The sequence below is a fragment of the Lissotriton helveticus genome, chromosome 4_1 (genome assembly GCF_964261635.1).
Source record: "Lissotriton helveticus chromosome 4_1, aLisHel1.1, whole genome shotgun sequence".
Taxonomy (NCBI): Eukaryota; Metazoa; Chordata; class Amphibia; order Caudata; family Salamandridae; genus Lissotriton; species Lissotriton helveticus.
Genome location: NC_136063.1, coordinates 1,125,587,117 through 1,125,601,763, shown reverse-complemented (window position 1 = coordinate 1,125,601,763; position 14,647 = coordinate 1,125,587,117). Strand labels below are relative to the sequence as shown.

Genomic DNA, 14,647 nt, shown 5'->3' with positions numbered 1-14,647 from the left:
GACGAAACAGGAGGGTGTGGCGCTGCAGCGTAGGTGGAGAGGGCAGGTGTTTAATACCACGTACTCCGCATATGCAAGGGGCGTGTTAGTCTGGATCAGAGCAGGCACTCCATTCCAGGTGGTCAGGCACATCACAGACCCCGAAGGCAGATACGTGGCTGTAGAGGGCAAACTTAGAGGCCGAGATATAGTCTTATGTAGCGTATATGCACCCAATGCTGATCAGCTATCTTACTTAACGAGAATTTCTGGAGCGATTGCGACATACTTAGCGGGCCCTATTATGTTGGGAGGGGACTTTAACTCGGTGATGGACGTTGAGTTGGATAGATCCACCCCCACCGCTCAGAGACTCCCTGGTGCATCGACTGGTAAAGGGCAGGCTTGACTGGCAGGAGAGGTGGGAATTGGCGGACGCTTGGCGCGCGCAACACCCGACTGCACGGGACTACTCGTATTATTCTAGCTTGCATGACCTCCATGTCCGACTCGACTCGATATTGTGCTCCCCGCTTGTGTTGCCTGCCGTAGCGCGCACCGAGTATCTCACCCGCACGCTCTCTGACCATAACCCCATGCTAATGACATTGGACTGGATGACTGAGATATCGCGAGTCCGTACCTGGCAACTGCGCCCGGACGCGCTAGACGACCCACTACTCAGGGCGGCGCTCGAGGAGGGGATCACGCATTACTTTGCCGAAAATGAGGGTACCACCACATCCAGAGCGATGGAGTGGAATGCCTTCAAGGTTGTAATTCGAGGACAATGTATAGGAAAATTCGCAGAGGTACGTGGGACCCTATTAGATGACCGTGACAAGGTGGAGAAGCAGCTGCGCGAAGCGGAGGTGGCACGGCCGGGTCACCCGGAGCTCCAAGAGGCTGTGAGTGCAGCCTGGGAGGCAGTAGCAGGTGAGGTGGAGCGCCTCCATAGCTTCGACCACAAGGCCTACCTGCTGCGAGCGCACGCGGAGGGGGACAAGGCTGGGACCCTCCTAGCATGGTTAGCTAACCCTGACAAACGCAGCCCCCAATCCTAACGCTAGAAGGGGAGGGAGGACACACTCTACACCCAGAAGGAGATATTGAACGGCTTCCGCATCTACTATTAGACTCTTCATAGAAGCGCTTTGGAGGGTCGGGAATGTGATATTGACAACTTCCTTGGGGGGCTCCAATTGCCACAATTGGATCAAGAGCAGGCCGATGCCCTGGGCAGGGATATCGATGTAGGGGAGATCAGGAGTGCTGTGAAAAAAATGGCCCGTAATAAACCCCGGGTCTAGATGGCCTGCCCATAGAATTTGACAGTAAATACCTGGACCTGCTCGCTCCGCGCCTCCAAACAGTGTACAATGAGGCCAAGACCATTGGCCGATTGCCCCAATCCATGCGTGAAGCTCTGGTAATTCCCTTGCTGAAACAGGGGAGGGAGAGCCTAGTCCGGCTTCTTATCGGCCATTATCTATGCTGACCACCGATTACAAAATCCTAAGTACCATACTAGCGACCAGACTGCTGCAGTACATGACTGGGTTGGTCCATAATGACCAATCCAGATTTATCCCCACGCGCAATACCACCATAAATATTCGGAGACTCATACGCCTACTGGATGATCCACTTCCAGAAACCCAAATGCCCTTGGTATTATCAGTAGATATAGAGAAGGCATTCGATAGCTTGGAATGGGAGTACCTGTACAAGGTCATGCAACGATTCGGCATTGGCGACGGCTACATCCGCTGGACGAGGGTGCTGTATACATCGGCAGTGGCGAGAGTGCGTGTGGGCTCCCTCATATCGCACCAATACCCGGTGAGCCGGGGCACCCAACAAGGTTGCTCCCTATCCCCCCTGCTGTTTGCCCTAGCAATAGAACCCTTAGCGGCTGAAACCAGGACGGGAAATCATTATAGAGGCATAGTAAGCAGGAGGGGTCCACAGTTCATCTCGCTATATGCAGATGACCTCCTCATATTCCTCGAAAACGCAGAGGAGGCGTTGGAGGGCGCAAAGAGACTTCTCTCGTTCTTTGGCAGGCTTTCAGGGCTGAAAGTCAATTGGTCCAAGACTTGCCTGTTCCCTCTGAGACAGGGGGTGGCGCGTCCCGACAACCGCCCATCGCTCAAGTGGGAACCCACCTGCCTAAAATATCTCGGAGTGCACGTGTACCACACGGCAACGGATATGTTGGAGGGCAACGTGGGCCGCTGTATCCGAGCACTGAAGGGAAGCATGTCTTTCTGGGCCACCCTACCGCTGTCGGTAACAGGTCGCATTTCTTTATTAAAAATGATTGTTTTACCGCGCCTTCTCTACTACTTCCGTACGCTCCCAGTGTGGATACCCGGGTCCATCTTCAGACAATTGAAGTCGCAAGTGACATCGTTTATCTGGGGTGCGGGCAGGCGCAGAATAGCGTTAGCTACACTTACGCGCCCGAAGGACGAGGGGGGACTGGCGGTCCCTGAATTCGAGCTTTACTATTTAGCCGCACAACTGCAGATCTTTACGCAGGAGGTAGCGAGGGTGGATTAAACCCAGATCTTTTGACTGGGTGTGAGTGTTTGATTGATTCAGATGCTCCGTCCATCACCACCCCCTTTTGTACCGCTTTTGGCCGCCGTAAGTGTGGCAGGGTATGCTCAGACGTGAGTCCATTGCTCACTTTGCCACTGGATTCAAGCAAGCCGGGCTGAAGACGGCTGGAATGCCATAAACCGGTCCTCGGAAGCTTGTCTCCGGTCCAGGGAAGGCATGGCTTGGCAGTTCGGGCTGGACTGTTCCCATGAGGCACAGGGTCAGACTGATTTGCATATAGCCATGTCTGAACTGGGGTGGCAGAGTGGGCTAAAGAACGGTGATGGATCAAACCCAGATCTTTTGACTGGGTGTGAGTGTTTGATTGGCTCAGATGCTCCGTCCATCACCACCCCCTTTTGTACCGCTTTGGCTGCCATAAGTGTGGCAGGGTATGCTCAGACGTGAGTCCCTTGCTCACTTTGCCACTGGATTCAAGCAAGCCAGGCTGAAGACGGCTGGAATGCCAGAAACCGGTCCTCGGAAGCTTGTTTCCGGTCCAGGGAAGACATGGCTTGGCAGTTCGGGCTGGACTGTTCCCATGAGGCACAGGGTCAGACTGATTTGCATATAGCCATGTCTGAACTGGGGTGGCAGAGTGGGCTAAAGAACAGTGATGGATTAAACCCAGATCTCTTGACTGGGTGTGAGTGTTTGATTGATTCAGATGCTCCGTCCATCACCACCCCCTTTTGTACTACAGTATGATAAGGCCATTAGTATACTGCACTGGTTCCCTCACACGCCCAAAAATAAGATTACAAGTAAATTTATAGATATGGGCCTTCTCTTGGCTAAACGAGAAATAACGAGAAACTGGAAAGCGAGAACGGGCCCCATATACAGGCGATGGGTTAATAAGTTCCTGAAATGGACAGCCTGTGAGAGCACACTCCGATATCAACAGGCTCACCGCAAAGCAGATGACAAAGCACTAGAGACAGCAGCCGCATGGGAAACGCTCGTGCAAGCCTTACGCGACAGCGCAACCCTAGACAGAGAGGGCACTCCCAACCTGGATACCATAGCCCCCGACAACACACAGGATACATCTACCAATTAGACACTTATCGACTCCTGACTACACTCATGCACGCAGGCTGACAGCGAGCTCAGGCGTAGGTGGCGGAACTAATGGGTGGGGAGGGAGGGGAGTTGGAAAGTTACATAGATGTGGGGGGGTGGGTTTTGAGAGGGGAGAAAAATAAAAGCGGACAAGGAAATTCCCTGCGAAACAGCTGCAACTATCACTGCATCACTGAGATTAGAGTTATGTGGCTTGACGCCGCCCGACCTCCGGGTTGTGGGCTTAAAGGCTGTGTTCAACAGGCAACGAATGTTGAGGGGCGCTGACAGCAGGAGGATGATACCTAACTACATGTACCCTGTATATCATAAGTCTGCAATAAAAACTGTTTAAAAAAAAAAAATAAGGAGTTCCAATGTAGATGTCCCTGTCTGGTCGATAGGTACAGCTAGGTGTGTTCCTTTGGGAGCCGGACCTAGCCATTCCTTCAGTAGATTGATGTGATAACACTGGGTCTTGGAGGAGGATAGCTGTAATCTGTAGGTGGTATCTCCAATCGTATCGATTATCCGATAGGGCCCCTGCCACTCACTTTTGCTCTTGCTGCTGATGGAGGGTCAGAGGACTAAGGCCCAGTTGCCGACCTTAAGTCGTCTTAGCTTCTTTCCCTTGTCATAGGACCTTTTCTGTTGGATCTTCTTTTTCTCCAGATTGGAATAGGCGAGATTTCTTAGCTTACCGAGCTTCGATTTCAGTTGAAGGGTGTAATCTAGAAATGATTTTTGTTCTTGTTCTTCTTCGGACTCCCATGCATTCTTCGTCATTTCCAATAGAGACCTAGGAAGACGACCGTACAGGAGCTCAAAGGCAGAGCAGCCTAAACTGCTCTGCTTCTGGGCACGTAGCACGTATAGGGCCAATGGTAGCAGCCGATCCCAGTTGGGTCCCTCCGAGGTCAACATCTTTTTAAGTGTGGTCTTGAGGGTCTGGTTGTACCGTTCAACCAGCCGTCCGTTTGGGGATGGTATACCGACGTTTTTATATGGCGTATGTCCAGAGTTTTGCATACCTCTTTCATGAGTCGAGACGTAAAAGGCGTGCCCTGGTCTGACAGGATTTCCTTTGGAAAGCCGACTCTCGCGAACAGTTCTATGAATTTTTCCGCAAAGTTTGATGTGGTGGGAGTCCGTAAAGGGGACGCTTCTATGAACCTTGTGGCGGAGTCCACAATAACGAGGGCATATAGGTGCCCTTTAGAGGATTTTGGATGGGGACCTATTAAGTCCATGCCCACCCTCTCGAACGGGACCCCAATGATGGGCAGGGGCTGCACAGGGGCCGCTTGGGGTCTGTGAGTATTCCGTCTCTGACAGATTTCACACTTAGTGCAATAATCCTGCACGTCTCTGTATATGCCTGGCCAAAAGAAATGACGTTGTATGCTCTCCATGGTTTTTTCCTTCCCGGCATGACCAGCAGTGAGGTGTGAGTGGGCAAAGAACAATACCTGTTCCCGGAAGGACAGGGGTACCAACAGTTGGAGATTGCTTCCATCATGGGATTGTCTGTATAGCAAGTCATTCTTGATGAGGAATCTGGGATAAACCTGCTGTTGAACGTCTTGAGACGTGTGAGCGCTTTCCCATGCATTATATAGGGTTCTGTCATCTACTTGGGCGAATCTGAAGCTGCGGTCTATGACCCAGGGTTCTGGCGTTATGAGTGCAGGAATAGGCCCCTCTACCCTGTGAACTGGCTGGATAAGAGTATTTCTAAAAAGGGAGAGGAACTCAGGATTGTCTACCCCTAGGATGACATCCTCTGGGAGAGAGTCTACCACCCCTACTTTGACGGTACACGGTCCCTTGTCTACCCGAGTTAGGGTTATCAACGCCAGGGGGTAAGGCTTAACACCCCCATGGACGCAGCGTATATGTACTACTGTTTCGGGGACATATTGATTGGGGAGGACAAAGCGTTCTTGTACTACCGATTGTCTACACCCCGAAAGAAGTACCCATTTCGGCGGAGTATAGCACAGCTTTGGGAAGGTACCCCACTTCCATAGGCTCCTCCGTAGACCGTTTTCTGGGACACAACCGAGCTTTGTGGCCCCATTCGCCACATTTGAAGCACTGGGGCCCTCTGAAAAGCGGAGACACCATTCCCGGTTGTCTAGGTTTTACAGGATCCACCATAGGTTTTGATTTCTTTTCCATTTTAGGAGGCGGGGCACTCTTACTGGCCTTCTCGTTTTCCCAGCCCATATTCCGAGGTTGAGCCCTCGCATAATTGGCGGCCATTTCAATGGCTTGATCTATGGTGAGTCCAGAATGCTGTCGGAGCCACCTCTGGGAGGCATAGGGGAGAGCGTCCATAAATTGTTCCAAGTAGATTCGATTCATCACTTCTTCCTTACTACTAGACTTGGGTTTCAGCCATTTGTCAGCGGCCATTTTTAGGCGGAAAAAGAGGGTTTGGGGGTTTTCGCCGGGGACCCCTCTTTCCTTTCTAAACCGCACTCGGTAGGCTTCCTGGTCGAGTCCGAGGTGGTCTAGAATCACTTCTTTAATTACCTGATAGGGAGTGTTGCCTATGGGATTAGCCACTTGATAAGTAAACTGTGCCTTACCAGTCAGTAACGGGGCCAGGAAGAAGGGCCATTTGTCCTCTGGCCATCCCAAAGCTCTGGCTGCCCGTTCAAAGTTTGTCTGAAAGGCGTCGGGATCTTCGCCTGACACGTATTTTTGTCGCGCAATGCCTGATGGATGGGGTACATGGATTCTGCCTTCTCCGGGAGTAGATAAAGCTGGAGGCGGCACATTTTTCTGTAGGCTTTCGATGTGGGCAGTGATGGTGGACTTAAAGAGTTCTTGGTCTGCCTGGGCTGAGGACAGTTGCCACTCAACTGCCCACTCGAGTTTTTCTTGCCCTTTTATCATGTGCTGGATCAGGGCGTCCATCTCAATATCGCAGATGGGCTGTGGTGGAAATCCCACTTACACCACTTGGAACAGGGTGGAAGGGGAGGGAGAGACTGAGTCAGAGACCTTGAATAGTGCTTTAAGAGAGGGCTTTATTTTGGTATAAGACTTCCTTCTCCGGCTGGTTATCCTCTCTCGGGCAAAGGCTGCAGGGTCCGTAGCTGGTTTCTTGAGAGGATCCAGGTTGGACCAGGGGTGGTAGGTAGGTCCTCCGTCCGGTTCGGCAGCCGTAAAAGAAAGGAAAGACAGAAGGAGGGGGGTTAGGTAATCGTTTGGGTTCTGGGGAGATAGGGACCGGGAGTGAGGGAAACCAAGTGGCCACGTGATATGTACAAACGCAAGGAAGAAATGCCTTCAGTGCAAGATGGATCGCCCGCAGATCCAAAAGGTTGATGTGGAGCCCGGACTCTGCCGGCGACCAGAGGCCTCTGATCTCCATCTCTCCCATGTGGCCGCCCCATCCCAGAATGATGCATCTGTCACCATCATGAACTCTGGTTGGGGAAGGGAGAGGGATCTGTTGTTGACCCAATCCTGGTTTGTGAGACACCACTGCAACTGGCGTGCAGTCCCTTCTGAGATCTGGACGACATCTGTAAGATTCCCCTGATGCTGCGCACACTAGAACTTTAGGTCCCACTGCACAGCCAGCTTATGCCACCTGGCATGATCCACTAGCAGGATGCAGAAGGCCATGAGGCCCAGCCATCTCAGAGTAATTCTCACCTAAACCTGGGACATTGTCAGACACATCAGTATCATAGCCCGAATATCCCGGTCTCGCTGCTTGGGAGGATAGAACCGAAACTGCGCTGCGTCCAGAACCGCTCCGAAGAAAGGAGCTTTTGGGAAGGAATCAGGTGCAACTTCGGCACATTGACTGTGAACCCCAGCGAATGCAGGAGGTCCACCATAGTCTGGAGGTGGGAGACGACAGCCTGGGGCGAACTAGTCTTAAACAGATAGTCGTCGAGATAGGGTAAGACTTGAACCCCTGATCCGCGCAGATGAGCTGCGACCACCGCCATCCCTATCATGAACATCTGAGGGGCGCTTGTAAGGCCAAAGGGGAGCAGGCTAAACTGAAGATGCTTGTGGCCTACCGTGAACCGCAGGTAATGCCGGTGGGCAGACAAGATGGGGATGTGAAAGTTAGCGTCTGCAAGTCCAACGCTACCATCCAGTCTCCAGGGTCGAGGGCAGCCAAGAATCACATCATGAATTTCTCCTTCCAGAGGAAGTGGTTGACGTCCCTGTGGCCTAAGATAGGATGCAGGCCTTTGTCCTTCTTGGGGACCAAGAAGTTGTGGGAGTAGCAACCACGACCTACTTCTGAGTGAGACAGGGACGCGTTTGATAGCTCACTTTGCCAAGAGAGCAGTAACCTCCTGGCGGAGAAGGGCCAAATGATCCTCCGACATGCGAATGGAGTGTTGGTGGCATGGAGGGAGGGGTAGTCTTGAAGGCGAGGGAGAAGCCCCTTCGGACTATCTGCAAAACCCACCTGTCCGACGTGAAGTTGTGCCAGTGGGGGAGGTGATGGCAGATCCTGCCGCCCACTAGCAACTGGTGGCCATGGAAGGTCAGACTACGAAGGTTTGGAGGCTGCTGCAGGGGGTGTTTGGTGGACTGGCCCACATGCTTGCCCCCAGACCCACGATGGTGGGTCTCACGTCCCCGATCACGCAGAGGCTGGGTAGCTTGCACGGCTCTGTTGCTCTGGGCGAAACATGGTGGAGCACCCCTTCCATAGCCATGAAAGGGGCGAAAGGCACACTGCATGGGGCAATACGTTGCTGCTAAGCCCAAGGATATAACCATGGCCCTAGATTCCTTGAGGGTTAGGTTTGGGAATGTTTAAAGTAATATCAAAACAGATAAACTAAGCTGGGCAGAAATAGAGATGAGATGAAAGTGGGGAAAAAATCTGCAGAAAAAGGAGGATGTAAATGTGGAAAGGTAATAGTTGGTAGGGGAAAGAGCAAGGAATCATAAAGCAACTTCAGATGTTCTCCTGTTTTGCTTAGAAGACTGATGTACTGGTGATGACTGGATTCCTCCTAAACAAACAGATGTCTCCATCTCCCGGCCTCCTTACTATTAAACCCAAACCAGTGCACGAGATGCGAGCACTGCGTAGTCAGGGAAATATTTGGCGGCTGAGTGATGTCATTTTCATGGTGAAAATTTTCAAATTGCAGTCACAGACGTTGTAAACACTTGGTACCTCAACCTATAACTTTAACTCCTCAAATAATCACATTTGTTACTTCAGCACTATTTTTCCTTTGCTCGATTCACTTACTGCAAGCCTACAGTCTTGTGTTTTCCTAGCTGCATGCCAGAAACCATTTTTATTAACTGTCAATGAAATAATATGAAAGAGCAGCTCCAACTCAATAACTGATTTACAAATCAAAATGTGTTAAATAATAAAAAACAGTTTTTTAGTATTTCAAAAAATGTGCAGTGAAAAGCTGCACCTTGCCAGTTTTGCGATTAAATAATGGACTTTCTCTAAGAGAGAGTTATTTGGCAACTCACCACACACGTAATCTAATATGTAATGAGAGCTGAGTGGGCGGGGTGTGGGGTGGGGGCTACTTAAGGTAAATTCAGTCAACATTCCCTTCTCAAACATGAATACAGCTGTGAACATGGGACGCACTATACATCTCTAGAGCTGGGATACCCAACTAAAAAACAAATGATCTGTTACACCACTACTTGAAAAAATAATTACACATTTCTTCCCTTATAAGTGAGTATTTCAAACCCCTACTGCTCGATCTTACATGGCATTCAAATCATTAAAAAAGTAGATTATTATATGAATATTTTGTGATTCAATAATACTTTACTTGTTCTTTTCATTTGATTAAAAAAAAAATTGTTACCAGAAGGTATGAAAACAATGTTGATCCCGAAGATTGTGTGAGTCAACCACGTGTACAGTCCATAGAAACAAGCCATTTTCAGGGAAGCATCAAACACACCTCTGCAAAAAAAACAATGGGGAAAGGCTGTTTTATTAACCAACGTACATTTTTCTGAATGAGTAGGCTCTAATAACATGTAGATGAAACCAATATGTTCTAGCGCTGAAGGCTCAGTACGAGTTACGTACCATTAATGTCAGATAGACTACAAAGCAGCATGTGGTAGACTATGTAAACTGAAAACCTTTCCTAAGATAAATTATTCAGAAATTTCTCGAACAAGACTACCAAAGTCAACATTCTAATGCATAGTCATGTTGATCGCAGCACAGCTTTATATTCATATGATGCCTACATGCTACACTATAGCTTCCGAATTTTAAAACCCATTATAGAACAGGGTACAAAAGCCTAAAAGATCATTTTGACTGAAGCATATAATGAAACTCACGCAGCAGATAACTAATAAAGAATATTAACATCTTCAGGTATGAAACATTCGATTTCATAAGTCACTTGACAATAAATACTACAGTTTAAAGTGTTATATGAGATGTTATCAGTGATGTCATTTAACATAAAATGAGTGTAATATGTGCAATCATAAACAGTGCATGCAAGGGGTGTAACTTATAGTTTATTGACTTAACTATAACTTGTGCATTTCTTTTATTTTGTTTTTAACACTCGTTTTTATCGCCTAATTATAAATGGCAGTTTAATCTTTGATTTTTTCAGTGAATGCCTAGGGTTTTTTTTTTAACAAAGGTTAAGATCTCATTTCCATACCTATCTATAATGTCACTTTAACATTTAGTTTTTTCAGTATATATAAATACATAAATAATAACCAGAGTAATGTGGTCCATTGTCTAATATTGCCATCAAGGGGTTTTATATTACACTTTTCTTTTTGAAGAGTTAGCTGTATTTTGAAGAATGTATTTTTGGAAGGTACCAATGGGCAATAATTATAAATAGAATGTTTAAGTTTACCTTTCATTAATAAATAGTTGCTGAAACAATAGCCAAAGGAGAGGTCAAATATATGTATGTGATAGAGTGGCTGCAGCTTTTACCTTTAAGTAACTTATTTAACACATTTGCCACAATCTCAAGATTTCACAAAAGATGCTTTTCTAGCTTCAGCAGATAAAAATAATACACCCCAAAATACTGCAAAATTATAACCTTGCTGATTCATCATAGTGGCCCTGACAATGGTAAAGGTCTGCCTGGTGGTCTGGAAGCTGATGTTATGGTGATGAAACCCAATTTTCGAGATTCAAGGGTTCCTGTCCAATATAGTTTTTTAAATCACTGCATTTTATGCAATTAAAACACCCAAACATGTAATATATATAGCATGTTTGGGTGCTTTAATTAGAAAAAATGCATCTGTAATTTTAACACAGGAAATGCAGCAGTATACAAACCCATGCTACACAGGCACCCATTAATTAGGAGAAATATTTCCAGGTTCCATGTAGAATACAGGTTTCATCATCATAATGACAGCTCAAAAAACAATCTACCGAGTTTTACCATTGTCAGGGCCACTACAATTTTGCAGCAAGGTCAAATAACCTATGTAGCATGGTTATGTACATTATGGGCCAAAAAGGCAAACTATGCAGCATATTCCCATGCAGTATTACTTTCATCCATTTGAGATAGAACCAATATTTTTTGTGAAATCTGAAAATTATGAGCCACGTGTAATAAAGAACATCTTACTTACCTTCTGTAACACTTTTTCTGGTAGGAAACTCATTCTAGCTGCAATTTCCTCACAGTAGAATACTCCTCAGGCATCAGAATGAATCCAGAATATTTTCAGCCGTACCGCTGTGTGGTGGTAGATGGTATCGGTCAGCTCTGCGTCAGAAGTGACACTGCAGTGCCATATATGAGCAAACCCGGCATTGTGACCTCAGTTTCTTTTGTGACTATTTCCGCGCTAAAGATGCAGAACCACGCCAGATTCCGTTTTTGACCAGTGTGCAACATCTATTGGGATCTTTTAGGTGTAGAGCCCAGTTCACAGAACTGGGTTGATGGTAGGGTTGGTGAGGAATCTGCAGTTAGATAGTCTCTACAGGAAAAATCACTACCAAAAGTAAGTAACTTGTTCTTCTGATGCAGACTTCTAATAGCACATTCCTCACCCTTCAACGAAATACCAAAGCAATACCTCCCTGGAAGTGGGTCTGTAAACCACCTTAAACCAAACTGTCCAGGAGGACCGAGCGGGTGAAATGCCAGTCTCAACAGACCTGACTATCCAAGTGGTAGTGCTTTGTGAAGGTAGGGAGTGATGCCCACATGGCAGCTTGGCAGATGTCCAGGACAGGTACCTAGCATGCTGGCGCATTAGGAGCAGCCTTGGCCCTTGTTGAATGGGCCTCAAGTTCTCAGGAGGCTGCCTTCTAGCTAATGAGTAGACAATCCTGATGCAGAGTACAATCCATCAAGAGATGGTCCATTTCTGCACCACTTTGCTCTTTTTCGCTCCAATGAGCCCAATAAAGAGTTGCTCATCCCCCAGATGTTCTTTGTTACGATCGATGTAGAAAGAGAGCGTTCTCATCGGATCCAGGCGATGGAGTCTCGCCTACTTAGAAGGATGATGTGGGTCAAAAACTGTAGGCAGCGTGATGTTCTGGCGGACATGAAAGGGAGTGATAACCTTCGGCAGAATAGAGGCACATGTCAGAAGAACCAGTTTGTCCAGGTAAAATCTGGTGCACCGAGGGTGGACTGGCAGAGCCTGAAGCTTGCAGACCCTCCTGGCTTATGTAAAGGCCACCCCGAAGTCTGTCTTGATTGTCAGAAGCCACAAAGGGCAGTTGTGCAATGGTTCAAAGCAAGAGCACATGAGGTAGGTTAAAATATATTGATATGCCATTGGAGAATAAAACAAGGGGTAGGAGGAAACAAAAGTTGCAAGCCTCGTGCCACAACTGATGACTTAAACAGGAAAGGTTGATCTGGTAACCACAGAAAAGGCGAAATAACTTAAAGTTTACCCATAACACAGTCCAGGGCAAGGACTTGCCGGGCTAAGTACAACACAAATAGCAGAACCTTCGACAGAGATGCAGAAAGGGGGACCACTTGTCCGAAGGAACACCTAGCCACAACTTGCCATTATGGCAGGTGTATACAGTCTTAGTTAAGGGATGCCTGTCTGCTAGGATGATATCATAGACCTTGAAGGAAGATCAAAAACTCTCAGCAGTTCCCACTCAATCACCAGGCATGAAGGTGGATATTGTTCAGGTTCTAATGCCAGACTCTGCCCTGTTGGTACAATAGGAAATAGCCCCAAAGGGACAGCCTGACCGGATGACTAATGGTCATACTCAGAAGTTCTGGATACCAAACTCTACGTGCCCAGTCTGGGGCCACCAGGATGACCTGGTTGGTTCTTATCTTCTTGAGAACGTGGGGCAGGAGTGGGATCGGCGGGATGGAGTAGAGAAGTTCCGAGTTCCAATTTAAGCAGACCGAGTCTCCTAGTGATAGCCACTTTAAAAACTAAAATTTGCAAAATTTGGAAACACAACAAGCCATTAGTGGTCCGCGAGGCATCGAAGGCTGAGTTTGTCTGCCCTGGCATTCAATGATCTCGCCAGGTGTTAAATGACCAGGAAGATGTCCTGACTTTACAGCCATTTCCAGAGGCGCAGGATCTCCTGGCACAAAGCCCATGAACCCTCTCTGACCTATTTGTTGCAGTACCACATGGTGGTAGAGTTGTCTTAACACCTGACCGAGCCTTCCCCTGATGAAAGGGAGGAAGGCTTTGAATGTCAAGCAGATAGCCCTCAGCTCCAGAAGGTTGATATGGAGCTGATATTCCACTGGTGACCAGATGCCTCTCCCAAATGGCTGCCCCAAACCATAACTGATGCATCAGTCACCACCGTCAGCTCAGGGTTGGGAAGGAGAGGGGCTTGCCTCTGACCCAATATCGGTTCATCTGCCATCACTTCAGATCCTTTGTAGTCTTCTTCGAAATCTGGACCAGGTTGCTGAAATTCCCCTAGCGCTGCACTCAATGGGACTTAAGCTCCCACTGCACAGCTTGCATGAGCCACCGGACATGCTTCACCAGCAGGACGCAGGAGACCATCAGACCAGCAGACTCAGTCAGTCTCACTGAAATCCAGGACTGAGGTTGAAAACATCAGGATCATAGCCCAAACGACCTGGAATTTTTACTCTGGAGAATAGGCGCAGAACTGCACAATGTCCAGAATAGCACCAATGGAAGGGAAGAGTCTGAGGAGAAGCCAGGTGTGTCTTCGGCATGGTGATAGTGAACCCCAACAGGTGCAGAAGGTCCACCATAATCTGGAAGTGGGTGACGACTATCTGGGCGAGCCCACCTTCAGCTGCCAGTATTCAAGTTCGCGGAAGAATGGATCCCCTGACCTCCAAATGTTGTCTACTTTTCACTTTCCAGTAAGAACTGCCAGTTTCTAGGACAAAATAAACTTTGGGATGGTGCCAGACTGATTACAAGCATCACCGTAGGAGATGTTGTCCTATAGGCCAGCTAGCTCACAGTGCCACCATAAGCCCCCAAACCTAGACAGGAGGAAAATGTTTTGGTCAAACAAAGAACATGGCAACCTGACTCCCCAGAAAGAGTGGTAACAGATCTAGAAGCTTTACAATCAGTCACTCGTTCTCTTTCTCTAAGAAACATACAAAGAATACACAGAGGGTAACTTTCAATATTTATTGAACCATCGTGATTCTTGTATAAAATATATGTGATGCGATACTCAATAGACAGAAGCAGATAACAGTGATTAGTATTTTAAGGACAGTGAATAGAATGGAATGTTCCACCATCTTGCCAAACAATGCATATATATGCGAGCATATAAAGCAATCTCTAGATAGCGTACTCCTACTATGCACTTCCTAACCTAGGTGTTCTACGGTGTGCATGTGTGTTCTGCCAAGAACCCCCCATCAGATGATCCAACCCAACTACCTGAAGGGAAAGCATGTAGGTCCCGGTTGTGGTCACAAGTTGGACATCCCTCCTTGCAGAGAGATCAGCAAGTAGCTGGGCTGAAGTTTCAGCATGTACT

The 14,647-nt window shown here is 47.8% G+C and overlaps 1 protein-coding gene across 3 annotated transcripts in view; it reads right to left on the bottom strand.

Moving 5' to 3' along the window:
- TMEM245 (transmembrane protein 245) overlaps positions 1-14,647 on the bottom strand; it is an 894,766-nt gene that overhangs the window by 121,236 nt on the left and 758,883 nt on the right. For all 3 annotated transcript variants that reach the window (XM_078687734.1, XM_078687733.1, XM_078687735.1), the window contains one exon: positions 9,495-9,595. In XM_078687734.1, the coding sequence (XP_078543860.1) occupies positions 9,495-9,595 (101 nt within the window). The remainder of the gene's footprint in view (positions 1-9,494; positions 9,596-14,647) is intronic.